A 27,295-nucleotide genomic window follows, 5' to 3' on the forward strand; every position below is an offset into this window, starting at 1 on the left:
GCCTAGCCGATAAACCTATTGTATATCTCCTACCTGAAAGGTAAATCCTTCTTCATTCATTGTTATATCCTCTACATAGTTTGATGGGAAGTAGTGCTGCAGTTTGTCTCCATAATCCCCTTTCCACCTGCAAAATAATAGATTATAGTCCTGATATCACTGATAAGTTTGTATCACATGTGGATTGTAGATGATGTGTCCTCCTCTGACTCCATTCATTTTTCATTTTTTTTCTTCGTTTATCTCTGTTTCTCTGAAATCTAGATAACAACCCAAGAAGTTCCCTCCTACAAGGGTTATTGGATTGATACACCCCCCATTTTCATACTATCAGGCTTTATGTACCCACTTCTCCTCCAGCTCAAATTCTGCTATTAAGACACATCCTAAAATGAAATTAGCGGTGGATGAAATGGTAATTGATACTTGCCATCCGTCAGAGACTTTAACGACGTTGTGAATCAAGGCGCCGGTGCAGAAGCTCAGCTCATCATCTTGCGTAGCCATGTAGTTATATAGAGCTTTAACTGTTCCTTGGGGCTAAAAGGGAAAACATAAAATATAAGGTAAAATAAAAGCAAAAGAGCAAATGGGGTCAACTTTGTATGAAGAATTCTACTTTCAATGATCCTCCGATATGTCATAGAGGAGCTCTCTGCTCTCCGTTCAGTCGAGTACGACTCTTGGTCATTCTATGGATCGTCGCTCGCTAGTTGCTTCTTCTGTTTGTCATTGGTCATTCTCATGTCCCTCTCGATGGTGTCTAACCAGTGGGTTTTTGACCGTCCTTTTCTTCATCCGCCACCGACCGATCCAACCATGACGTCTTTCTCCATCGACTGACTGCGCGTAATGTGGCCAAAATAAGCTAATCTTTCTTTGGTTATCTTCGCTTCTAACGACAGTTTTGGTTTTTCTTGGTCCACGACATCTCTGTTGGTGATCCTCGCTGTCCATGGAATCTGAAGAAGTCTCCTCCAGCGTCAATTTTCTATCTTTCCGCCATCTTGAGTGTCCAGGTCTTGTACAGAGGTATAGTAGGTACCAGTAACCCATCACTTTCCTTGATCCAAATCGATGCTGGACAACTTTAATGGTTTTTCGATTGAACACTTGCATCGAATGCGCTGCAGTACACACTGCCAGCCAATCAGAGGCCAGCAGCTGACTTTGGTGAACACATGTGACTGGGGTCACATGGCAGTGACATCATGCGCTCCCGTCGCTCTCACGCTGAAGTCAGCTGCCGGCTGCAGAAGAGGACGCCGTGCGGCGGAGGAGCGGAGGGAAGGCGAGTATAATGGTTTATTGTTTTCTGTGCATTAAAGGACAGCGGCAGAATTTGGGACATATACCAGGATGGGGGATATAGATACCTGAATGGGGGATATATATACCAGAATGGGGGATATATATACCAGAATGGGGGATATATATACTAGGATGGGGGACATATATACCAGGATGGGGGAGATATATACTAGAATGAGTCTCTGGATAACTGACACATATAGCAGGATGGGGTGATATATATAACCGCTCAGGGATCCATACTGCTGCGAGAGATGTGAGCATATCGTGCACTTGGAAGCCCAAATCCTGGATCTAAGTGCTCAGATAGCGGTACTGAGGAGCATCGACAACATGGAACGGAGTTTGCTGCTCACCGAGCAGACACTCAATGGGTCAACACTGGGGGTGGAGCTTAGTGGGGAAGCGCAGGCTGAACAGGCAGGGAGCTGGGTAACAGTTAGAAGGGATAGAGGGAAGAAGTATAGGAAGGCTGGTTCAGAACCGGCATTATTGGAGCACGACAGATCCTCTGACCGCCGGGGGAGTGTATGCTCCAGTAATGAGGGGGAGGGGGGAAGTGTAGGGCAGGCTAGACAGGTCCTGGTAGTGGGTGACTCTATTATTAGGGGGACAGACAGGGCAATCTGTCACAAAGACCGGGATCGCCGAACGGTGTGCTGCCTCCCTGGCGCTCGAGTCCGGCACATCGCGGATCGGGTTGACAGGTTACTGGGTGGGGCTGGCGAAGACCCAGCGGTCATGGTCCACATTGGCACCAATGAGAAAGTGAGTGGTAGATGGAGGGTCCTTAAAAATGATTTCAGGGATCTAGGTAGGAAGCTTAGGGCAAGGACCTCCAAGGTAGTTTTCTCAGAAATACTACCAATCCCGCGAGCCACACAGGAGCGCCAACGGGAGGTTAGGGAGGTGAATAAGTGGCTAAAGAGTTGGTGCAAGGCAGAAGGGTTTGGGTTCATGGAGAACTGGGCCGACTTCGCTGTCGGCTACAGGCTCTACCGTAGGGACGGGCTGCACCTCAATGGGGAGGGTGCAGCGGTGCTGGGGAAGAAGATGGCTAATAGGTTGGAGGAGTTTTTAAACTAGAGACGGGGGGGGGGAACCAAGGAAATAGGTGGGATGTGAGGCAAGCAAGGGGGAAGGGGAGAAGTGAATATAATGAGGGTGGAGAGGGGGGTGGGGATAGTACAGTTAGATCGTTAGAGAAGAATAGGATGCTAAATAACCCCAAAGTTTTATCTTGCATGCTGACCAACGCAAGAAGCCTGACCAATAAGGCGGATGAGCTGCGGGCGCTTATATCGGAGGAGAGGTATGACATCGTAGGTATAACAGAGACTTGGCTAGACGATAGCTACGACTGGGCGGTAAATTTATTAGATTATAGTTTATTTAGAAGGGACCGGAAACAGGGGAAGGGCGGAGGAGTCTGCTTATATGTAAGGTCACGTCTAAAGCCCAGACTAAGGGAAGATATAGGAGAGGGAGAAGAGGGGGTCGAGTCCATGTGGGTAGAGATAGAGGGGGCAAAAAATAATAATAAAATATTACTGGGGGTCTGCTATAAGCCACCTAATATAACAGAGGAGAATGAGAAACTGCTATTAGGACAAATAGACAAAGTAGCAAAACATAATGAAGTGATTGTAATGGGGGATTTCAACTACCCGGATATTGACTGGGAAACAGAAACCTGTAGATCTCAGAAAGGTAAAAGGTTCTTGACAAATATCAAGGATAATTATCTCTCCCAACTAGTGCAGGAACCAACGAGAGGGAAGGCCGTGTTGGATTTAATATTGACTAATAGGCCTGATAGAATAACTGAGGTACAGATAGGGGGGCACCTAGGTAATAGCGATCATAATATTATCAATTTCAAAATGCCCTTCAGTAGGGTTATCAATAAGGGAACAACTAAAACATTAAACTTTAGGAGGGCGAAGTTTGATCAGCTGAAAGAAAACCTTCAACTTATAGACTGGGACAAAGTTCTTAATCAAAGGAATACGAATAGTAAATGGGAAACCTTCAAAAGAATTCTGAATACTCAGTGCGAGAGGTATATACCGTATGGGAATAAAAGGGCCAGAAATAAGAGGAAACCAATATGGTTGAACAAGAACGTAAAAGGGGCGTTAAATAGCAAAAAAGAGGCATTCAAGAGATTAAAACAGGAAAACAGTAAGGAGGCACTAATGTGTTACAAGGAAAAAACGAGAACCTGTAAAAAACAATAAAAATAGCGAAGGAGGAAACAGAGAGACGTATTGCTAGGGAAAGTAGATCAAATCCCAAACTGTTCTTTACGTACATAAATAGTAAAAGGATTAAATCGAATAATATTGGACCGATAAAAAGTGATGAAGGCAAAATCATAGAGAAAGACGAGGATAAAGCTAATCTATTAAATAATTTTTTTTCGTCAACTTTCACAAAGGAAAAAGAACTAACAGGCGAAATGAGAAGTGACAAGCTTAATCCTCCACTAAGTATGACAAATCTAACCCAAGCTGGGGTACAGAAACGCCTCAGTAACATTAAAATAAATAAATCACCAGGACCTGATGGCATACACCCACGGGTACTAAGGGAACTAAGTAATGTGATAGACAGACCGTTATATCTTATATTTAAGGACTCTGTTGAGACTGGGTCTGTACCACTTGATTGGCGACAGGCGAATGTAGTGTCAATATTCAAAAAGGGAGCGAAAAGTGACGCCGGAAACTATCGGCTGGTGAGTCTGACGTCCGTTGTGGGCAAAATTTTTGAAGGCTTTATTAATGAGGCAATCATGGAGCATCTTGATGCTAATAATCTATTAACCCCGAACCAACATGGATTCATGAGGAATCGCTCCTGCCAAACAAACCTGATTGACTTCTACGAGGAGGTTAGCTCTCGAGTAGATCAGGGGGAACCAGTGGATGTCGTGTATCTCGACTTCTCAAAAGCGTTCGATAGCGTGCCACATAATAGGTTGGTATACAAAATGAGAATGATGGGGCTGGGGGAAAATGTCTGCAAGTGGGTAGCTAACTGGCTAAGGGATAGAAGGCAGAGGGTGGTTATAAATGGAATATACTCAGATTGGGTAAGCGTCACTAGTGGGGTACCACAGGGGTCTGTACTAGGCCCAATGTTATTTAATATCTTTATTAACGACATAGTCAACGGGATAAATAGTAAAATATCAATATTTGCAGATGACACAAAGTTATGTAAAACAATTAATACAAAAGAGGACAGTGCAGACCTACAGAGGGATTTGGATAAGCTGGGTAGGTGGAGCATTAAATGGCAAATGAGGTTTAATGAGGAGAAATGTAAGGTCATACATATGGGAAGGAAAAATGGAAGTCACCAGTACTCACTGAATGGGAAATCATTGGGGAATTCAGAGATGGAGAAGGACTTGGGCATCTTGACTGATAGCAAACTAAATTGGAGTGCCCAAAGTCAGGCGGCTGCTGTAAGGGCAAACAGGGTAATGGGATGTATCAGAAGAGGTATAGCTGCAAAGGAGGAGAACATTGTTCTTCCACTGTACAAAGCACTGGTCAGACCACACTTGGAATACTGTGCTCAGTTATGGGCCCCAATATATAGAAAGGATATAAATGAGCTTGAAAAGGTACAAAGGAGGGCAACAAAATTAATAAAGGGAATGGAGGGACTGCAATACCCAGAGAGGTTGGCAAAACTAGGACTATTCAGCCTGGAAAAGAGAAGGTTGAGGGGGGACATAATAAATGTGTACAAATATGTTAGGGGACAGTATAGAGATCTTGCCCGGGATTTGTTCAAAAGGAGGGATATTACGGTAACAAGAGGGCACTCACTAAGACTGGAAGAGAAAAGGTTTCAGCACCAGCATAGGAAGGGGTTCTTTACGGTAAGAGCAGTGAGAATATGGAATTCACTGAGTGAGGAGACGGTAATGTCGGATTCACTACACCAGTTCAAGCGGGGGGGGACTGGATGCATTTCTAGATACCAGGCAGATTTCTGCATATACTTAACAATAGAATAAAATAGTAGGTTGATACAGGGATTTATTCTGACTGCTGGTTTCAGAGTCGGGAGGGAATTTTTCCTCAGGTGAAGATTGGCTAAATCATTTGGGGTTTTTGCCCTCCTCTGGATCAACTTTAGCAATTACAGAACTAACAGGTCGAACTTGATGGACACAAGTCTTTATTCGGCTTTACTAACTATGTAACTATATGCCAGGATGGGGAACATATATACTAGGATGGAGGACATATACTGTATATATACCAGGATGGGAGACCTATATACTAGGATGGACCTATAATGGGGGAGGTTGGGAGCAACTCTTATGTCCTTATAGGATTTAGGACACTACAAGGGCTCATACATTTTACCAGCATGTGGAGGAGCCCAGGTCCAAATTTTGCACTGGGGTACATGGGACTCTAGTTACGCCACTGGGTGTACCCCCACACAGTGGTCACTGGCCCACATACACATTAGAGTACACAGGGATTTTCAGCTCTGCTTAGTGCTCCTGTGTTTTTTAGAAGCTGCTTATTTCCAGAGAGAGCAAAAAGATCACCGGTTGGAAATCCACCGTGCCGGTTCCTCCTCTCCCCGACATCATATGGCTCCATACACATTACACTGTCCCACGAATACCAGCACTTTCGACTGACTTTAGTCTTATGTTTATGCGGACTAAGGATAATTCTCTTTGACAAACGGAAGGGTAACATTGAGTTGTCAAGATAGTCATAGATTTCCGGAAGGAACAACAGAGGAACAGCTCATGGCAGAATGTTCAGATAATACGCTACATAATTGTTTTATTTTTCCAAATCAGACATGTCATGAGGCCGACAGCTCTTCTCTGTCCTAGTCTGTTGTCTACTCTTGCAATACAAATGTCCAGGCAAATTCTGGTGGATATCCTATTGTGAAGAAACCTCACTGGCTTTAGGCATGATTAATAATAATAATTAATAATAGAAAAATCCAACTAATATTAAAAAAAATCCACATGTGAAAATTAAGCTACTTTGCATATAGTCTTGATTGTCAATCTACTGTTTTGTGCTTGCAGCGTCTGTGCAGGCAATTAACGTATTTTTCGGACTATAAGACGCACCGGACCATAAGACGCACCTAGGTTTTAGAGGATGAAGATAGAAAAAAAAATATTTAAGCAAAAAATTTGGTCATGATGCCCTGTTAAGGGGGAGGGTGTCTGCTGCTGACACTGTTATAGGGGTAATGTCCCCCTTCCTGTTATACTTGGCCCTCATCCACATCCTGATATGCATGGCACCCCAATCCACCATCCTGGTATGCATGGCACCCTCATCCCTCTTCCTGGTATGTATGGCAACCTTCATCCTGTTATGTATGGCCCCCCTCACACCCATCCTGGTATGTATGACACCTTCATCCCTCTTCCTGGTATGTATGGCAACCTTCATCCTGTTATGTATGGCCCCCTCACACCCATCCTGGTATGTATGACACCTTCATCCCTCTTCCTGGTATGTATGGTACCTTCATTCCTCTTCCTTGTATGTATGGCCCCCCTCACACCCATCCTGGTATGTATGGCACCTTCATCCCTCTTCCTGGTATGTATGTGGTACCTTCATTCCTCTTCCTGGTATGTATGGCCCCCCTCATCCTGGTATGTATTGCCCCCTTCATCCCTGTATGTATGGCCCCCCCTGATCCCCGTCACGCTGCACAGGAAAAAAATAAACAATCATACTCACCTCCTCTCTCCTCCAGTGCTGCGTACTGCTCTGTGCCGGAATAGTCACTGCTCCCCACGCCGGGACTGTGTGCGTGGGGAGCAGTGACCAGTGATTCTCCCTAATAGCGCGCACACTGTACCCGCTGTGCTCGGCTGTAAGCGTGTCCGCTATTAAAGGACATGAATATTCACCACACCCATGGGCGTGGGGAGGAGTGAATATTCATTTTCTTTAGTAGCGGGCACAGAGTGGGCTGCAGCAGGCGGCTGCTGCCTCCTGTGTCCTGCTACTCCGCCACTGTCGCTCCCCCCATATCCCCCACCACCCACAGCCACAGTCAGTATTTATGTATATCGGACTATAAGATGCACCTCCCACTTTCCTCGCACTTTTTTTCCTCCAAAATTTTGGAGAAAAGTGGGGGGTGCGTCTTATAGTCCGAAAAATACAGTATGTCTCCATGGTTACAGTTTACAAACAAGTCCTGTGCTGTCTGATTCTGCAGTGTTACGGTGTGTTCATATATAGTGTTACGGTGTGTTCATATATAGTGTTACGCTGTGTTCATATATAGTGTTACGGTATGTTCATATATAGTGTTACGCTGTGTTCATATATAGTGTTACGCTGTGTTCATATATAGTGTTACGGTGTGTTCATATATAGTGTTACGCTGTGTTCATATATAGTGTTACGCTGTGTTCATACATAGTGTTACGCTGTGTTCATATATAGTGTTACGCTGTGTTCATATATAGTGTTACGCTGTGTTCATATATAGTGTTACGCTGTGTTCATACATAGTGTTACGCTGTGTTCATATATAGTGTTACGCTTTGTTCATATATAGTGTTACGCTGTGTTCATATATAGTGTTACGCTGTGTTCATATATAGTGTTACGCTGTGTTCATATATAGTGTTACGCTGTGTTCATATATAGTGTTACGGTGTGTTCATATATAGTGTTACGCTGTGTTCATATATAGTGTTACGCTGTGTTCATATATAGCGTTACGGTATGTTCATATATAGTGTTACGGTATGTTCATATATAGTGTTACGCTGTGTTCATATATAGTGTTACGCTGTGTTCATATATAGTGTTACGGTATGTTCATATATAGTGTTACGCTGTGTTCATACATAGTCTTACGGTGTGTTCATACATAGTCTTACGCTGTGTTCATATATAGTGTTACGCTGTGTTCATATATAGTGTTACGCTGTGTTCATATATAGTGTTACGGTATGTTCATATATAGTGTTACGCTGTGTTCATATATAGTGTTACGCTGTGTTCATATATAGTGTTACGGTATGTTCATATATAGTGTTACGGTGTGTTCATATATAGTCTTACGCTGTGTTCATATATAGTGTTACGCTGTGTTCATATATAATGTTACGGTATGTTCATATATAGTGTTACGCTGTGTTCATATATAGTGTTACGCTGTGTTCATATATAGTGTTACGGTATGTTCATATATAGTGTTACGGTGTGTTCATATATAGTGTTACGCTGTGTTCATATATAGTGTTACGCTGTGTTCATATACAGTGTTACACTGTGTTCATACATAGTGTTACGGTGTGTTCATATATAGTGTTACGCTGTGTTCATACATAGTGTTACGGTGTGTTCATATATAGTGTTACGCTGTGTTCATATATAGTGTTACGGTATGTTCATATATAGTGTTACGGTGTGTTCATATATAGTGTTACGCTGTGTTCATATATAGTGTTACGCTGTGTTCATATATAGTGTTACGCTGTGTTCATATATAGTGTTACGCTGTGTTCATATATAGTGTTACGGTATGTTCATATATAGTGTTACGCTGTGTTCATATATAGTCTTACGGTGTGTTCATACATAGTGTTACGGTGTGTTCATATATAGTGTTACGCTGTGTTCATATATAGTGCTACGGTATGTTCATATATAGTGTTACGCTGTGTTCATATATAGTGTTACGCTGTGTTCATATATAGTGTTACGCTGTGTTCATATATAGTGTTACGCTGTGTTCATATATAGTGTTACGCTGTGTTCATATATAGTGTTACGGTGTGTTCATATATAGTGTTACGCTGTGTTCATATATAGTGTTACGCTGTGTTCATATATAGTGTTACGCTGTGTTCATATATAGTGTTACGCTGTGTTCATATATAGTGTTACGGTGTGTTCATATATAGTGTTACGCTGTGTTCATATATAGTGTTACGGTGTGTTCATATATAGTGTTACGCTGTGTTCATATATAGTGTTACGGTGTGTTCATATATAGTGTTACGCTGTGTTCATATATAGTGTTACGCTGTGTTCATATATAGTGTTACGGTGTGTTCATATATAGTGTTACGCTGTGTTCATATATAGTGTTACGGTGTGTTCATATATAGTGTTACGCTGTGTTCATATATAGTGTTACGCTGTGTTCATATATAGTGTTACGGTGTGTTCATATATAGTGTTACGCTGTGTTCATATATAGTGTTACGCTGTGTTCATATATAGTGTTACGCTGTGTTCATATATATTGTTACGCTGTGTTCATATATAGTGTTACGGTATGTTCATATATAGTGTTACGCTGTGTTCATATATAGTGTTACGCTGTGTTCATATATAGTGTTACGCTGTGTTCATATATAGTGTTACGGTGTGTTCATATATAGTGTTACGGTGTGTTCATATATAGTGTTACGCTGTGTTCATATATAGTGTTACGCTGTGTTCATATATAGTCTTACGCTGTGTTCATATATAGTGTTACGCTGTGTTCATATAGTGTTACGGTATGTTCATATATAGTGTTACGCTGTGTTCATATATAGTGTTACGCTGTGTTCATATATAGTGTTACGGTGTGTTCATATATAGTGTTACGGTATGTTCATATATAGTGTTACGGTGTGTTCATATATAGTGTTACGGTATGTTCATATATAGTGTTATGCTGTGTTCATATATAGTGTTACGCTGTGTTCATATATAGTGTTACGGTGTGTTCATATATAGTGTTACGCTGTGTTCATATATAGTGTTACGGTATGTTCATATATAGTGTTACGCTGTGTTCATATATAGTGTTACGCTGTGTTCATATATAGTGTTACGGTGTGTTCATATATAGTGTTACGCTGTGTTCATATATAGTGTTACGGTATGTTCATATATAGTGTTACGCTGTGTTCATATATAGTGTTACGCTGTGTTCATATATAGTGTTACGCTGTGTTCATATATAGTGTTACGCTGTGTTCATATATAGTGTTACGCTGTGTTCATATATAGTGTTACGGTGTGTTCATATATAGTGTTACGGTGTGTTCATATATAGTGTTACGCTGTGTTCATATATAGTGTTACGCTGTGTTCATATATAGTCTTACGCTGTGTTCATATATAGTGTTACGCTGTGTTCATATAGTGTTACGGTATGTTCATATATAGTGTTACGCTGTGTTCATATATAGTGTTACGCTGTGTTCATATATAGTGTTACGCTGTGTTCATATATAGTGTTACGGTGTGTTCATATATAGTGTTACGGTATGTTCATATATAGTGTTACGGTGTGTTCATATATAGTGTTACGGTATGTTCATATATAGTGTTACGCTGTGTTCATATATAGTGTTACGCTGTGTTCATATATAGTGTTACGCTGTGTTCATATATAGTGTTACGCTGTGTTCATATATAGTGTTACGCTGTGTTCATATATAGTGTTACGCTGTGTTCATATATAGTGTTACGCTGTGTTCATATATAGTGTTACGCTGTGTTCATATATAGTGTTACGCTGTGTTCATATATAGTGTTACGGTGTGTTCATATATAGTGTTACGCTGTGTTCATATATAGTGTTACGCTGTGTTCATATATAGTGTTACGCTGTGTTCATACATAGTGTTACGCTGTGTTCATATATAGTGTTACGCTGTGTTCATATATAGTGTTACGCTGTGTTCATATATAGTGTTACGCTGTGTTCATATATAGTGTTACGCTGTGTTCATATATAGTGTTACGCTGTGTTCATATATAGTGTTACGGTATGTTCATATATAGTGTTACGCTGTGTTCATATATAGTGTTACGCTGTGTTCATATATAGTGTTACGCTGTGTTCATATATAGTGTTACGGTATGTTCATATATAGTGTTACGCTGTGTTCATATATAGTGTTACGCTGTGTTCATATATAGTGTTACGCTGTGTTCATATATAGTGTTACGCTGTGTTCATATATAGTGTTACGCTGTGTTCATATATAGTGCTACGGTATGTTCATATATAGTGTTACGCTGTGTTCATATATAGTGTTACGCTGTGTTCATATATAGTGTTACGCTGTGTTCATATATAGTGTTACGCTGTGTTCATATATAGTGTTACGCTGTGTTCATATATAGTGTTACGCTGTGTTCATATATAGTGTTACGGTGTGTTCATATATAGTGTTACGCTGTGTTCATATATAGTGTTACGGTATGTTCATATATAGTGTTACGCTGTGTTCATATATAGTGTTACGCTGTGTTCATATATAGTGTTACGCTGTGTTCATATATAGTGTTACGCTGTGTTCATATATAGTGTTACGCTGTGTTCATATATAGTGTTACGCTGTGTTCATATATAGTGTTACGGTATGTTCATATATAGTGTTACGCTGTGTTCATATATAGTGTTACGCTGTGTTCATATATAGTGTTACGCTGTTTTCATATATAGTGTTACGCTGTGTTCATATATAGTGTTACGCTGTGTTCATATATAGTGTTACGGTGTGTTCATATATAGTGTTACGGTGTGTTCATATATAGTGTTACGCTGTGTTCATATATAGTGTTACGCTGTGTTCATATATAGTCTTACGCTGTGTTCATATAGTGTTACGGTATGTTCATATATAGTGTTACGCTGTGTTCATATATAGTGTTACGCTGTGTTCATATATAGTGTTACGCTGTGTTCATATATAGTGTTACGGTGTGTTCATATATAGTGTTACGGTATGTTCATATATAGTGTTACGGTGTGTTCATATATAGTGTTACGGTATGTTCATATATAGTGTTACGCTGTGTTCATATATAGTGTTACGCTGTGTTCATATATAGTGTTACGCTGTGTTCATATATAGTGTTACGCTGTGTTCATATATAGTGTTACGCTGTGTTCATATATAGTGTTACGCTGTGTTCATATATAGTGTTACGCTGTGTTCATATATAGTGTTACGGTATGTTCATATATAGTGTTACGCTGTGTTCATATATAGTGTTACGCTGTGTTCATATATAGTGTTACGCTCTGTTCATATATAGTGTTACGCTGTGTTCATATATAGTGTTACGGTGTGTTCATATATAGTGTTACGCTGTGTTCATATATAGTGTTACGCTGTGTTCATATATAGTGTTACGCTGTGTTCATATATAGTGTTACGCTGTGTTCATATATAGTGTTACGGTGTGTTCATATATAGTGTTACGCTGTGTTCATATATAGTGTTACGGTGTGTTCATATATAGTGTTACGCTGTGTTCATATATAGTGTTACGCTGTGTTCATATATAGTGTTACGCTGTGTTCATATATAGTGTTACGCTGTGTTCATATATAGTGTTACGCTGTGTTCATATATAGTGTTACGCTGTGTTCATATATAGTGTTACGGTGTGTTCATATATAGTGTTACGGTGTGTTCATATATAGTGTTACGCTGTGTTCATATATAGTGTTACGCTGTGTTCATATATAGTCTTACGCTGTGTTCATATATAGTGTTACGGTGTGTTCATATATAGTGTTACAGTGTGTTCATATATAGTGTTACGGTGTGTTCATATATAGTGTTACGCTGTGTTCATATATAGTGTTACGCTGTGTTCATATATAGTCTTACGCTGTGTTCATATAGTGTTACGGTATGTTCATATATAGTGTTACGCTGTGTTCATATATAGTGTTACGCTGTGTTCATATATAGTGTTACGGTGTGTTCATATATAGTGTTACGGTGTGTTCATATATAGTGTTACGCTGTGTTCATATATAGTGTTACGCTGTGTTCATATATAGTCTTACGCTGTGTTCATATAGTGTTACGGTATGTTCATATATAGTGTTACGCTGTGTTCATATATAGTGTTACGCTGTGTTCATATATAGTGTTACGCTGTGTTCATATATAGTGTTACGGTGTGTTCATATATAGTGTTACGGTATGTTCATATATAGTGTTACGGTGTGTTCATATATAGTGTTACGGTATGTTCATATATAGTGTTACGCTGTGTTCATATATAGTGTTACGCTGTGTTCATATATAGTGTTACGCTGTGTTCATATATAGTGTTACGCTGTGTTCATATATAGTGTTACGCTGTGTTCATATATAGTGTTACGCTGTGTTCATATATAGTGTTACGCTGTGTTCATATATAGTGTTACGGTATGTTCATATATAGTGTTACGCTGTGTTCATATATAGTGTTACGCTGTGTTCATATATAGTGTTACGCTCTGTTCATATATAGTGTTACGCTGTGTTCATATATAGTGTTACGGTGTGTTCATATATAGTGTTACGCTGTGTTCATATATAGTGTTACGCTGTGTTCATATATAGTGTTACGCTGTGTTCATATATAGTGTTACGCTGTGTTCATATATAGTGTTACGGTGTGTTCATATATAGTGTTACGCTGTGTTCATATATAGTGTTACGGTGTGTTCATATATAGTGTTACGCTGTGTTCATATATAGTGTTACGCTGTGTTCATATATAGTGTTACGCTGTGTTCATATATAGTGTTACGCTGTGTTCATATATAGTGTTACGCTGTGTTCATATATAGTGTTACGCTGTGTTCATATATAGTGTTACGGTGTGTTCATATATAGTGTTACGGTGTGTTCATATATAGTGTTACGCTGTGTTCATATATAGTGTTACGCTGTGTTCATATATAGTCTTACGCTGTGTTCATATATAGTGTTACGGTGTGTTCATATATAGTGTTACGGTGTGTTCATATATAGTGTTACGGTGTGTTCATATATAGTGTTACGGTGTGTTCATATATAGTGTTACGGTGTGCTCATATATAGTGTTTTGGGTGCATTTTTCTGCTTGAATGACTTAAATTATGGAAAAAAAAACAGCAAAATTGTATGTATTTTTGATTTGCTTTCAGAGCATTTTTTTCACATTTCTTTGTGTTTTTTTTTATTCTCGGCTTCCTTGATCTTAATTAGGAAAACTGCAGTAAAAATGCTGAAAAAAAATCAACATTCAGTAATAAAAAAAAAAATACAACAGACTCCTTTACTGAACTCCGGCTGCCACGTACGTCTTAGGTGTTGTTGCAAGTTTAGCAAAATTGCACAAGTTTTTAAATGCAAAAAAAAGCCAAATAATATGATTTTAACTAATCTTTGCTAAAATGAGCCATGTAGAAAAAAAAATAAAACTTTCTTAGCCGATTATAAAGCTGCTGATTACATACCATGGCTGGGGAGATTTCATTGGGATCCACATACATTTTATTAAATCCATAAATGGAGCTCACATCCTTTTCCTAAAATACAGAAAATGCAAAAGTCATGATGCAGAAATTGCCCAAAAGATAAAAGAACATTCTACAAATCCGATAACAACAGGTGTCGTGTAATCCAATATTCTGGATTGTTAAGTGGTCGTAACTATTTTGACCCCCATGATTCTGAAAGTGAAGTTGTTTCACTTTTTCCCTAAATGTCCGCTGTCTCCGCATCCCCCTGTGTAGGAAGCTGCATCACACCTCTATCCTAGTGAAAGGGAAAAACTTTGAACTAGCCGCTAAGGTAAAGTTGATTCATCCCTTCTTTATAATGATCTCAAGTCCCAGCTGTCGAGTCGCTCTGATCCTCACCATATGCCTTCAGCTGTAATAGTGGAAAAGCCAATTTAAAGGCTAGATACACCTTTGCACAAAATGTTAATTTGCTTCCTAAATGCAAAGTTAAGCAGCTTTCCAAATAGTCATCATTAAAACTTTTCTAACATTTTGCTGCTGCACAGAGTCTATGTAGCGAACTACTTTGCAAAAATATCACAAATCCATCAGGGCAACTGGTTCTTACAGCTTTCTTTGCTCCCTCTCTCTTTCTCAGTGTTAGGAATAGCAGTGGGGAAGGGGAGGATGTTGCACACAGGTCTTCACAACATGGAGAGGGGAGAAAGCATTTACAGTTTCGAAAACAGTCTATAGATAAGGAGCAAAGGACTTAGAAATAAGTTCAGGATAGAAGCTGTGCTGATATATAAACTATTGAAGATAGAAGTACCCTGGATTAATAAAGATCTCACCATCCAGCCTATATCACTGGGAGAGACACTCCTACAAAAAACAAAAAATATGAGAATGGAAACAGACTATATATTTGCGGGTCTGAAACAGACCGCAGACTATATATTTGCAGGTCTGAAAATGGATGAAGGAATGAAGATTGCAGCCTGAAACAGAGTTTGGATGAGGGAGAAAGCATGTATAGTTTCAGGGAAGGCAGAGAAACCAATGGTGGAAGAGGAGAAAATGAGAACAGGATTAAAGCTGTGCTGATATATGAGCTAAAGAAGACCTTCACATAATGGATACACACAGACATCACATCCAGCCTATATTACTGGGAGGGACAGTTCCACAATAGAAAAATCAGAAATTTGTCTCAGGCAGCAGCAAATGCATATCAGGGAGTCTGAAAGGGAATGAAGAAATGAAGATTGAAGACTGAAAGCTAGTGCTATTGTATTAACTAAAAGTAACCATTAAGGTATATCAGGTGTCACATACAGCGTTCAGCCTGCTCAGCAGCTCCTCAGTCACTGGATACCGGAGCTTAATTTTTCGGTACAGTGCATGCTTCTCATAATAATTAACCAGTTCCACCAAATTCTCAAAATAGGCAGAAGTCCCGAGAACAAACAGACGGCCATCTTTATTGATTCTGCAATGCTTAATTTTTCCCTCTGCCCTAAAAAACAAACAAAACACAAACAAATATGGATATTATGGTTCATTTTATGAATGAAGCGTCAGAATCTCTGAAATGTTTAGCTTTTTTCACTGCTACATTTTTTCAGAACCCGGGATAAGTGGATCGGTCGATGCAATTGAATAGCTATGTGCCCTAATTGTAACATTTTTAGTTTTAGGATATCTTCTCTATTACATGGCCCTGGGGGCACAATTAATGGGGTATTATCATGCTATTAAATATATTCAGCTATATAGACAGCAAGAAAATAAGCATGTTTGCAATTGACTTGATCTGGTGTTGTTCTCCTGCTATAAGAGCTTTTTTCTTACATAGTGGACAGCTGTTTGTTAGGAGATCTGCCACTAAAGGATGACCAAGTAAGCACAGTAGCTATATTCTAGGCTGAGGAGTTAACTCTTGAGATACTAGCCACCTCTCCAGCCTAATAATTTCTTCACAGCAGTGGGCTGCTCACCTACCTCCACCGCCTTGAACGCTATGGTTTAATTTAAAGAGGTTTGTCTTAGTGACATACTTACCTGAAAGTAATAGCATAAGAGTTTGACTCCTCTCTCCTCCGTATCAGAAAAGCTCCATCTCGAGGAATTCTCATCAGCATTTCCTCTGCTTCTCCTCGACTTAGGTTATCATAGTACCAACTAGAAGAGGTAAAACATTTTCTGCATTATCTTTCTCAAACTGAGAGATTACAATTTGCAAAATTTGTAATTTTTTTTTTAAAAAAAACTTTCTAAATCATTATGGTTATTTTCTTGCATTTTAGATTCTTGGCTGGATTTAGAATTAGTGCCCAGAACAATGCTTCTAATACATGGTTCGTTATGCTCCTCGGCTTGCTTATATCCCCTCACCTGAAATCCCTCAATTTGTCTTGGACAACCCCCTTTTTACATATACGTAACGAGAATCATCTTTCAGATGACTACACAAAACTAGTGTTGAGCGATACCTTCCGATATCGGGAAATATGGGATCAGATTGGATCGGACCGATACCCAAAAAATATTGGATATCGCCGATTCCGATACCGGAAACCAATGCAAGTCAATGGGACACAAATATTGGAATGAAAATAAACCCTTTCTTTCCTTGTAGGTTAATTCTACATGAAGAAAAACAACTAAGAATAATGTAGAATGTATTACATGAAAAGCCGGCAAATCATCAGCGGCATACACCGGTACCCGACAATTTAGAACAGAAAGAATAGAGCATCATTAGATAGATAGAAACATGTCAGTCACATATATAAGAAGTACAGTGACAGTGTTGGTTACTGCACTTGTCATTTAGTGTTAAAGGATTTATTTAAAAAAATAACAGTGTTTTCATGCACCGTCTCTTTAAAAAAGCCGGCCGGCAATTCAGCATCTGTACCCGACAATTTATAACAGACAGAATAGAGCTTCACACATAGATTAGATACATAGAAACATGTCAGTCACATATATAAGAAGTACAGTGATAGTGTTGACTACTGTACTTGTCATTTAGTGTTAAAATAAAGGATTTATTAAAAAAAAAATTGGCGTGGGGTTCCCCTTAATTTTAGTCTCTAGCAGAGGTTAAGCAGACGGCTGGGGCAGATGTTTGAAGCCTTGGAAGGGGGTAATACCCACGGAGCTTCCCAGGCTACTAATATCAGCCCCCAGCTGAATATCTAGCCTTTGCTAGCTATTAAAATGGGGGACCCCCAAAAAAATGACGTGGGGTCCCCCCTATTTTAATAGCTAGCAAAGGCTAGGCAGACAGCTGGGGGCTGATATTAATAGCCCAGGAAGGGTGCCATGAATATTGGCCCCTTCCCAGGCTAGAAACACCAGCCGTCAGCCGCCCCAGAAATGGCGCATCCATAGGATGCACCAATTCTGGCACTTAGCCTCGCTCTTCCCACTGACCTGTAGCGGTGGCAGTGGGGTAATAGGGCTGGGGTTGATGTCAGCTTATAATGCCAGCTGACATCAAGCCCAGGTTAGTAATGGAGAGGCGTCTATAAGACACCCCCCTTACCAACCCCATAGTCAAAGTTACAAAAAAACACAAACACCCAGAATAAAGTCCTTTAATTGAAATAAACACAATTCTTTATTGTTCTAAATTAAACCATACTTACCATCACGCCCATTCCAGCTGAAGCCAACGATCTCCTGCAATAAAAGTAAAATAATAAACCAACATCATCCTTACCTTTCCATGGTTCCCACAACGGCTCCAGCTCTGCTACATTCACATGACAGGCTGGATCGCAGCCGAAAGCTGCCATCCAGCTCACCATGCCGCAGACACTGAGAAGCTCAGGCATTTTTGCGCTTCTCAGTGTCTGGCTGTGACGGCATAAAGATGAGCCAAGGTCATGTCCAATGAACTCAGCTCACCTCATGCACGTCACTGACAGCGTGGGAAAATTCTCCTGCGCTTGCAGTGAGCGTGAGAGAATTCTCCATTCTGAAGCGCTGAGCGCAGGAGAATATTCCCACGCTGTCAGTGACATGCATGAGATGAGCTGAGTTCATTGGACATGAGCTCACCTCATGCACGTCACTGACAGCGTGGGAGAATTCTCCTGCACTCAGCGCTTGAGCAGGAGAATTCTCTCACGCTCACTGCAAGCGCTGGAGAATTCTCCCACGCTGTCAGTGACGTGCATGAGATGAGCTGAGTTCATTGGACATGACCTCGGCTCATCTTTATGCCGTCACAGCCAGACACTGAGGAGCGCAAGCATGCCTGCGCTTCTCAGTGTCTGCGGGATGACAGGCTGGATGGCAGCGTTCTGCTACGATCCAGCCTGTCATGTGAATGTAGCAGAGCTGGAGCCGTCGTGGGAACCATGGAAAGGTAAGGATGATGTTGGTTTATTATTTTTCTTTTATTGCAGGAGATCGTTGGCTTCAGCTGGAATGGGCGTGATGGTAAGTATGGTTTAATTTAGAACAATAAAGAATTGTGTTTATTTCAATTAAAGGACTTTATTCTGGGTGTTTGTGTTTTTTTTAACTTTGACTATGGGGTTAGTAAGGGGGGTGTCTTATAGACGCCTCTCCATTACTAACCTGGGCTTGATGTCAGCTGGCATTATAAGCTGACATCAACCCCAACCCTATTACCCCACTGCCACCGCTACAGGGCAGTGGGAAGAGCGAGGCTAAGTGCCAGAATTGGCGCATCCTATGGATGCGCCATTTCTAGGGCGGCTGACGGCTGGTGTTTCTAGCCTGGGAGGGGGCCAATATTCATGGCACCCTTCCTGGGCTATTAATATCAGCCCCCAGCTGTCTGCCTAGCCTTTGCTAGCTATTAAAATAGGGGGGACCCCACGTCATTTTATTGGGGTCCCCCATTTTAATAGCTAGTAAAGGCTAGGTATTCAGCTGGGGGCTGATATTAGTAGCCTGGGAAGCTCCGTGGGTATTACCCCCTTCCCAGGCTTCAAACATCTGCCTCAGCCGTCTGCGTAACCTCCGCTAGAGACTAAAATTACGGGGAACCCCACGCCAATTTTTTTTTAAATAAATCCTTTATTGTAACACTAAATGACAAGTACAGTAATCAACACTATCACTGTACTTCTTATATATGTGACTGACATGTTTCTATGTATCTAATCTATGTGTGATGCTCTATTCTTTCTATTCTAAGTTGTCGGGTACCGCTGCTGAATTGCCGGTCGGCTTTTTTAAAGAGACGGTGCATGAAAACACTAATATTTTTTTTAATAAATCCTTTAACGCTAAATGACAAGTACAGTAAGCTGAGCGCTGCCATCCAGCTTGTCATCCTTCAGAGACGCTGCAGAGCGCAGGCATTATGGGAACTTCCAATTCCGGTATTCGATATTCTAAAAGTATCGGAACTCCGATACCGCGAATATCGGTCGATACCCGATATTTCAGTATCGGAATGGTCAACACTACACAAAACTGAAGAGATGGTATTTTCGGGGGTGGGCTTCTCAACATTGCTAATGCAGATAATATGGTGGAACTGTAAACATGTCACAGGATTTGTAGTCTAGATGAGGAGGTGGTGGTCTTTGGCAGAGGTTTGACCATTGTGAGGCAGTGAGAGGGATCATATGCGAGGGACGGTATGTGTCTCCTAGGAGGTGCATAGAGGCATATTGATCCCGCTGGAGTGCATTGCTATCACAGACACAGCTGTGGCTGCAGTGCAGAATAAAAGTAAAGTTTGGACTTGGTCAAGCTATTTGGCTAAGTTGGATTTAAGAAAACCCAGCATGGGCTTTTATTCTTGGAGTGGACTACAGGATGGCAGTGGGGCAGTCCACTCCCTCCAGCCCGGGTCTTACAGGTGGCTCATGGCCATAGATTCCTTTTAAAAACCTGCAGTAAAGGTTTTGGTGTGTCAGTGTTGGGATTGCTAGCAGCATAGCAGGAAAGCTCTGCAAGCTTGTGTGAGGCTGAACACAGGCCTGTGAAGGCAACGTATCTGACGCTCCCTAAGTGACACGGCGCAGCCGTCTCCCACGGCAAGAGGTTTACACGAACTGTGTGGATATCCCGACTGCGATCCGGAGGACAGCTTTTAATTTTGAGTTGTGAGTTTTTGCCAAATTAAACCGTTTAAGTTGGACTTTCCGTGGGTCACTGCCTCATTACCGCACAGTGTAAACACCGCCGCACTACACCATATAAGAGAATATGGTAGTCATAAAAGGTTTTCTGTGCCCCTCAATTAGGCTGAGATTAGCTGAAGGCAGTGCCTCTTAGCGCGGCCGTACACCGGCCAGATGTGACGATTGTGGCAGGACCTCTTGATCATCTGATGTGTTTAGCTATGCCCTGATATTTTACTTTCTGCAGATGTCCAGAGGGCGATTTGCTAATGATTGGGCTATTGGGTTTCGACATTCTTGATGCCCGTGGTAATGGATGTGGCTTTCTCCGCAAACTCCACGCAGAAAATATGCATGCTCAACCATACCAAGCATTCACGTATGTGTGAAAAGTCAAAAAGAGTTTTATCTTTTCCCAACATAGGACATAGTAGTACATTCTACATTTATAGGACCAGTTAAGGAGCTGAGTTCATTCCACACATGGCGGTTGCCGACAGCAGGAATCTGGCTCTAACCGCAGCAACCAGAATGACCTCTGATTGCTGCTGATTAACCATTTAGGTGCCACTCTTCATCCCTAACTGCGGCAATTAAATAATTACAATCGGCCTGGGCACCCATTAGAGCATCCATACTCTACTCCCACCCCTGTGTCAAGATCACAGGGTGCTGATAAGTTATCATGGCAGCCTACTGAAAGCCCACATCGCCACCATCTTTGTACTCTTATGAAGCCAAGCTTCATAGTAAATTGTCACTTTTGTTAAATATTGCAATACTGAAGAATTGCTGGCCCCCCAAGGACCTTTTCTTCGGCCTCTGGGCAAATTCCAGGGGACTGCAGTGCTCGAGCCGGCGGCTGTGTTTTCACAGTGTATATCAGTGAATATCTGTGATGTGTACATCTCAGCCCCATGTCTCCTCCTGTGATGTATATATCTCGGCCCCTTGTCGCCTCCTATGATGTATATATACCTCGGCCCTTTGTCTCCTCCTGTGATATACATACCGCAGCCCCATGTCTCCTCCTGTGATGTATACAGTTAGGTCCATATATATTTGGACAGAGACAACATTTTTCTAATTTTGGTTCTAGACATTACCACAATGAATTTTAAACAAAACAATTCAGATGCAGTTGAAGTTCAGACTTTCAGCTTTCATTTGAGGGTATCCACATTAAAATTGGATGAAGGGTTTAGGAGTTTCAGCTCCTTAACATGTGCCACCCTGTTTTTAAAGGGACCAAAAGTAATTGGACAATTGACTCCAAGGCTATTTCATGGACAGGTGTGGGCAATCCCTTTGTTATGTCATTCTCAAGTAAGCAGATAAAAGGCCTGGAGTTGATTTGAGGTGTGGTGCTTGCATTTGGAAGGTTTTGCTGTGAAGTAAACATGTGTAGCGCCCCGAGGGCTCGGTCGCTACAGGGGTATTGCACCTCTGCCAGAGGTGTGATATTCCACTCCCAGGTAAGGATGGAGTATGGACCAGGGCTCAGTTAGCTGCATACACCACACACACCCCATTTCCGGGGGACAGCTCAACGGTGCTCCCATTAGTACAGTAATGCAGGCACGACAGACCATGTCCCTGGCTGGAGTGGGGAGAGGGGAGGAATACCCAGTGATGTAGGAGCAGATAGGGGTTGGGTTCTGAGCATAGGTAGGAGCTCATTGGTTGCTGGTCACCTGAGCTCACACACTTTGGGGACGTATATAAGGTGGGCACCATCTTAGTTCTAGGTCTTGTCAGTTCAGTCAGAGAAGAAGCAGAGTGGAGATGTGACAGGGAGCTGTGGCTCAGCCTCAGCCCAGCTCCACGAGGCAGGCCTAGGGTGAAGGCCGGAGCCAGGAGAAAGGAACAGAAAGGAACAGAAACAGGAAGAGAAGTACCCAAAGTGTGGAAAGGCTCAGAAACAAGAAGGTGGAAGGGACCCTAAGAGCCCATGAAAATACCGGGTGAAGGGTCAGGCAGATTAAGGGTACCGGATCCCAAGTTGGTGGAGGAGAAACAACCCTCAGCCAAAGACCGGAGGTCGTGATCATTAAACCTGCTAGGAAGGCACCATATAGGACAGCGAGGAACGGGGCCCACGTTTACCCGCGCAGATCCACGGCAGCTGGACAAAAGTGGGTCACTGGTGAGGCAGGCCAGAGAAAGGAAAGAAGGGGGTCCTGTGCCATATTCCAGAACTGCCTGGGGGTTGACCGAGCCCCTCACCTGATGGACGCAGCACGGCTCGGGCAGTCATTGCTGACAGAAATGACTGAAAATATACGAACTGTGAGTAAAAGACCCTGGATTGCAACACGTTGTCTTTGTGCTTTTTGCTTCGCCAGCAACTAACGGTACTGGGACTCCCTGCACCATCACCCCAACATCCACTACACTGCCCTGGGGCTGCACTCCTCCCGTGGGGAGTTACACTACCTCAGCTGCATACACCATCAGCCTCAGCGGTCTGCTTTGCAGCGGTGGTTCATAATAGCCGCAATCCACGGGTGGCGTAGTCGGACATTACCTAAAAACATATAAAAGACTGCCACTGGTCTGACCACCCTGAGCCACGGGACCGGGTCGTCACTACTACCCCCATCGTCTCCCCATTGTCCGGTTCCGAGTGCCCCGCGGCCCAGGGGGCGGGTCACATGCGGTCAAAGGACCTCTCCATGCAGGTGAAACAAGCCATCCTTAAGCTGCAAAAACAGAAAAAACCCATCTGAGAAATTGCTACAATATTAGGAGTGGCAAAATCTACAGTTTGGTACATCCTGAGAAAGAAAGAAAGCACTGGTGAACTCATCAATGCAAAAAGACCTGGGCGCCCACGGAAGACAACAGTGGTGGATGATCGCAGAATAATCTCCATGGTGAAGAGAAACCCCTTCACAACAGACAACCATGTGAACAACACTCTCCAGGAGGTAGGCGTATCAATATCCAAATCTACCATAAAGAGAAGACTGCATGAAAGTAAATACAGAGGGTTCACTGCATGGTGCAAGCCACTCATAAGCATCAAGAATAAAAAGGCTAAACTGGACTTTGCTAAAAAGCATCTAAAAAAGCCAGCACAGTTGAGGAAGAACATTCTTTGGACAGATGAAACCAAGATCAACCTCTACCAGAATGATGGAAAGAGAAAAGTATGGCGAAGGCGTGGTACAGCTCATGATCCAAAGCATACCACATCATCTGTAAAACACGACGGAGGCAGTGTGATGGCTTGGGCATGCATGGCTGCCAGTGGCACTGGGTCACTAGTGTTTATTGATGATGTGACACAGGACAGAAGCAGTCGAATGAATTCTGATGTCTTCAGAGCCATACTGTCTGCTCAGATCCAGCCAAATACAGCCAAACTGATTGGTCGTCGTTTCATACTACAGATGGACAATGACCCAAAACATAAAGCCAAAGCAACCCAGGAGTTTATTAAAGAAAAGAAGTGGAATATTCCTGAATGGCCAAGTCAGTCACCTGATCTCAACCCAATTGAGCATGCATTTCACTTGTTAAAGACTAAACTTCAGACAGAAAGGCCCACAAACAAACAGCAACTGAAAACCACCACAGTGAAGGCCTGGCAGAGCATCAAAAAGTTGGAAACACAGCATCTGGTGATGTCCTTGAGTTCAAGACTTCAGGCAGTCATTGCCAACAAAGGATTTTCAACCAAGTACTAGAAATGAACATTTTATTTACAATTATTTAATCTGTCCAATTACTTTTGGTCCCTTTAAAAACAGGGTGGCACATGTTAAGGAGCTGAAACTCCTAAACCCTTCATCCAATTTTAATGTGGATACCCTCAAATGAAAGCTGAAAGTCTGAACTTCAACTGCATCTGAATTGTTTTGTTTAAAATTCATTGTGGTAATGTCTAGAAGCAAAATTAGAAAAATGTTGTCTCTGTCCAAATATATATGGACCTAACTGTATATCTCGGCCCCATGTCTCCTCCTGTGATGTATATATCACAGCCCCTTGTCTCCTCTAGTGATGTATGTATCGCAGCCCCTTGTCTCCTCCTGTGATGTATATATCGCAGCCCCATGTCTCCTCCTGTGATGTATATATCGCAGCCCCATGTCTCCTCCTGTGATGTATATATCGCAGCCCCATGTCTCCACCTGTGATGTATATACCGCAGCCCCATGTCTCCTCCTGTGATGTATATATCGCAGCCCCATGTCTCCACCTGTGATGTATATACCGCAGCCCCATGTCTCCTCCTGTGATGTATATATCGCAGCCCCATGTCTCCTCCTGTGATGTATATATCGCAGTCCCATGTTTCCTCCTATGATGTACAGTACAGACCAAAAGTTTGGACACACCTTCTCATTTAAAGATTTTCATGTATTTTCCTGACTATGAAAATTGTACATTCACACTGAAGGCATCAAAACTATGAATTAACACATGTGGAATTATATACTTAACAAAAAAGTGTGAAACAACTGAAAATATGTCTTATATTCTAGGTTCTTCAAAGTAGCCACCTTTTGCTTTGATGACTGCTTTGCACACTCTTGGCATTCTCTTGATGAGCTTCAAGAGGTAGTCACCGGAAATGTTTTCACTTCACAAGTGTGCCCTGTCAGGTTTAATAAGTGGGATTTCTTGCCTTATAAATGGGGTTGGGACCATCAGTTGTGTTGTGCAGAAGTCAGGTGGATACACAGCTGATAGTCCTACTGAATAGACTGTTAGAATTTGTATTATGGCAAAAAAAAAGCAGCTAAGTAAAGAAAAACGAGTGGCCATCATTACTTTAAGAAATGAAGGTCAGTAAAGTCCGAAAAATTGGGCAAACTTTGAAAGTGTCCCCAAGTGCAGTGGCAAAAACCATCAAGCGCTACAAAGAAACTGGCTCACATGAGGACCGCCCCAGGAAAGGAAGACCAAGAGTCACCTCTGCTTCTGAGGATAAGTTTATCTGAGTTACCAGCCTCAGACATCGCAGGTTAACAGCTGTTCAGATTAGAGACCAGGTCAATGCCACACAGAGTTCTAGCAGCAGACACATCTCTACAACAACTGTTAAGAGGAGACTTTGTGCAGCAGGCCTTCATGGTAAAATAGCTGCTAGGAAACCACTGCTAAGGACAGGCAACAAGCAGAAGAGACTTGTATTGGCTAAAGAACACAAGGAATGGACATTAGACCAGTGGAAATCTGTGCTTTGGTCTAATGAGTCCAAATTTGAGATCTTTGGTTGCAACCACCGTGTCTTTGTGCGACGCAGAAAAGGTGAACGGATGGACTCTACATGCCTGGTTCCCACCGTGAAGCATGGAGGAGGAGGTGTGATGGTGTGGGGGTGCTTTGCTGGTGACACTGTTGGGGATTTATTCAAAATTGAAGGCATACTGAACCAGCATGGCTACCACAGCATCTTGCAGCGGCATGCTATTCCATCCGGTTTGCGTTTAGTTGGACCATCATTTATTTTTCAACAGGACAATGACCCCAAACCCACCTCCAGGCTGTGTAAGGGCTATTTGACCAAGAGGGAGAGTGATGGGGTGCTATGCCAGATGACCTGGCCTCCACAGTCACCAGACCTGAACCCAATCGAGATGGTTTGGGGTGAGCTGGACCGCAGAGTGAAGGCAAAAGGGCCAACAAGTGCTAAGCATCTCTGGGAACTCTTTCAAGATTGTTGGAAGACCATTTCCAGTGACTACCTCTTGAAGCTCATCAAGAGGATGCCAAGAGTGTGCAAAGCAGTCATCAAAGCAAAAGGTGGCTACTTTGAAGAACCTAGAATATAAGACATATTTTCAGTTGTTTCACACTTTTTTGTTAAGTATATAATTCCACATGTGTTACTTCATAGTTTTGATGCCTTCAGTGTGAATGTACAATTTTCATAGTCAAGAAAATACAGAAAATTCTTTAAATGAGAAGGTGTGTCCAAACTTTTGTTCTGTACTGTATATATCGCAGCCCCATGTCTCCTCCTGTGATGTCTATACAGCAGCCCCATGTCTCCTCCTGTGATGTATATATCGCAGCCCCTTGTCTCCTCCTGTGATTTATATATCGCAGCCCCCATGTCTCCTCCTGTGATGTATATATCGCAGCCCCTTGTCTCCTCCTGTGATGTATATATCGCAGCCCCTTGTCTCCTCCTGTGATGTATATATCGCAGCCCCATGTCTCCTCCTGTGATGTATATATCGCTGCCCCATGTCTCCTCCTGTGATGTATATATCGCAGCCCCTTGTCTCCTCCTGTGATATATATATCGCAGCCCCTTGTCTCCTCCTGTGATGTATATATCGCAGACCCTTGTCTCCTCCTGTGATGTATATATCGCAGCCCCTTGTCTCCTCCTGTGATGTATATATCGCAGCCCCTTGTCTTCTCCTGTGATGTATATATCGCAGCCCCTTGTCTCCTCCTGTGATGTATATATCGCAGACCCTTGTCTCCTCCTGTGATGTATATATCGCAGACCCTTGTCTCCTCCTGTGATGTATATATCGCAGACCCTTGTCTCCTCCTGTGATGTATATATCGCAGACCCTTGTCTCCTCCTGTGATGTATATATCGCAGCCCCTTGTCTCCTCCTGTG

The 27,295-nt window shown here is 42.0% G+C and overlaps 1 protein-coding gene across 2 annotated transcripts in view; it reads right to left on the reverse strand.

The window, feature by feature from the left end:
* PLCG2 (phospholipase C gamma 2) overlaps positions 1–27,295 on the reverse strand; it is a 214,117-nt gene that overhangs the window by 69,967 nt on the left and 116,855 nt on the right. For both annotated transcript variants that reach the window (XM_073659786.1, XM_073659785.1), the window contains exons 19-23: positions 16,645–16,764; positions 15,919–16,099; positions 14,593–14,664; positions 431–540; positions 34–127 (exon numbers count right to left, since the gene is read on the reverse strand). In XM_073659786.1, the coding sequence (XP_073515887.1) occupies positions 34–127; positions 431–540; positions 14,593–14,664; positions 15,919–16,099; positions 16,645–16,764 (577 nt within the window). The remainder of the gene's footprint in view (positions 1–33; positions 128–430; positions 541–14,592; positions 14,665–15,918; positions 16,100–16,644; positions 16,765–27,295) is intronic.

This window comes from Phyllobates terribilis, unplaced genomic scaffold (assembly GCF_046119375.1).
Source record: "Phyllobates terribilis strain yellow unplaced genomic scaffold, ASM4611937v1 Scaffold_14__1_contigs__length_39327217, whole genome shotgun sequence".
Classification (NCBI taxonomy): Eukaryota; Metazoa; Chordata; class Amphibia; order Anura; family Dendrobatidae; genus Phyllobates; species Phyllobates terribilis.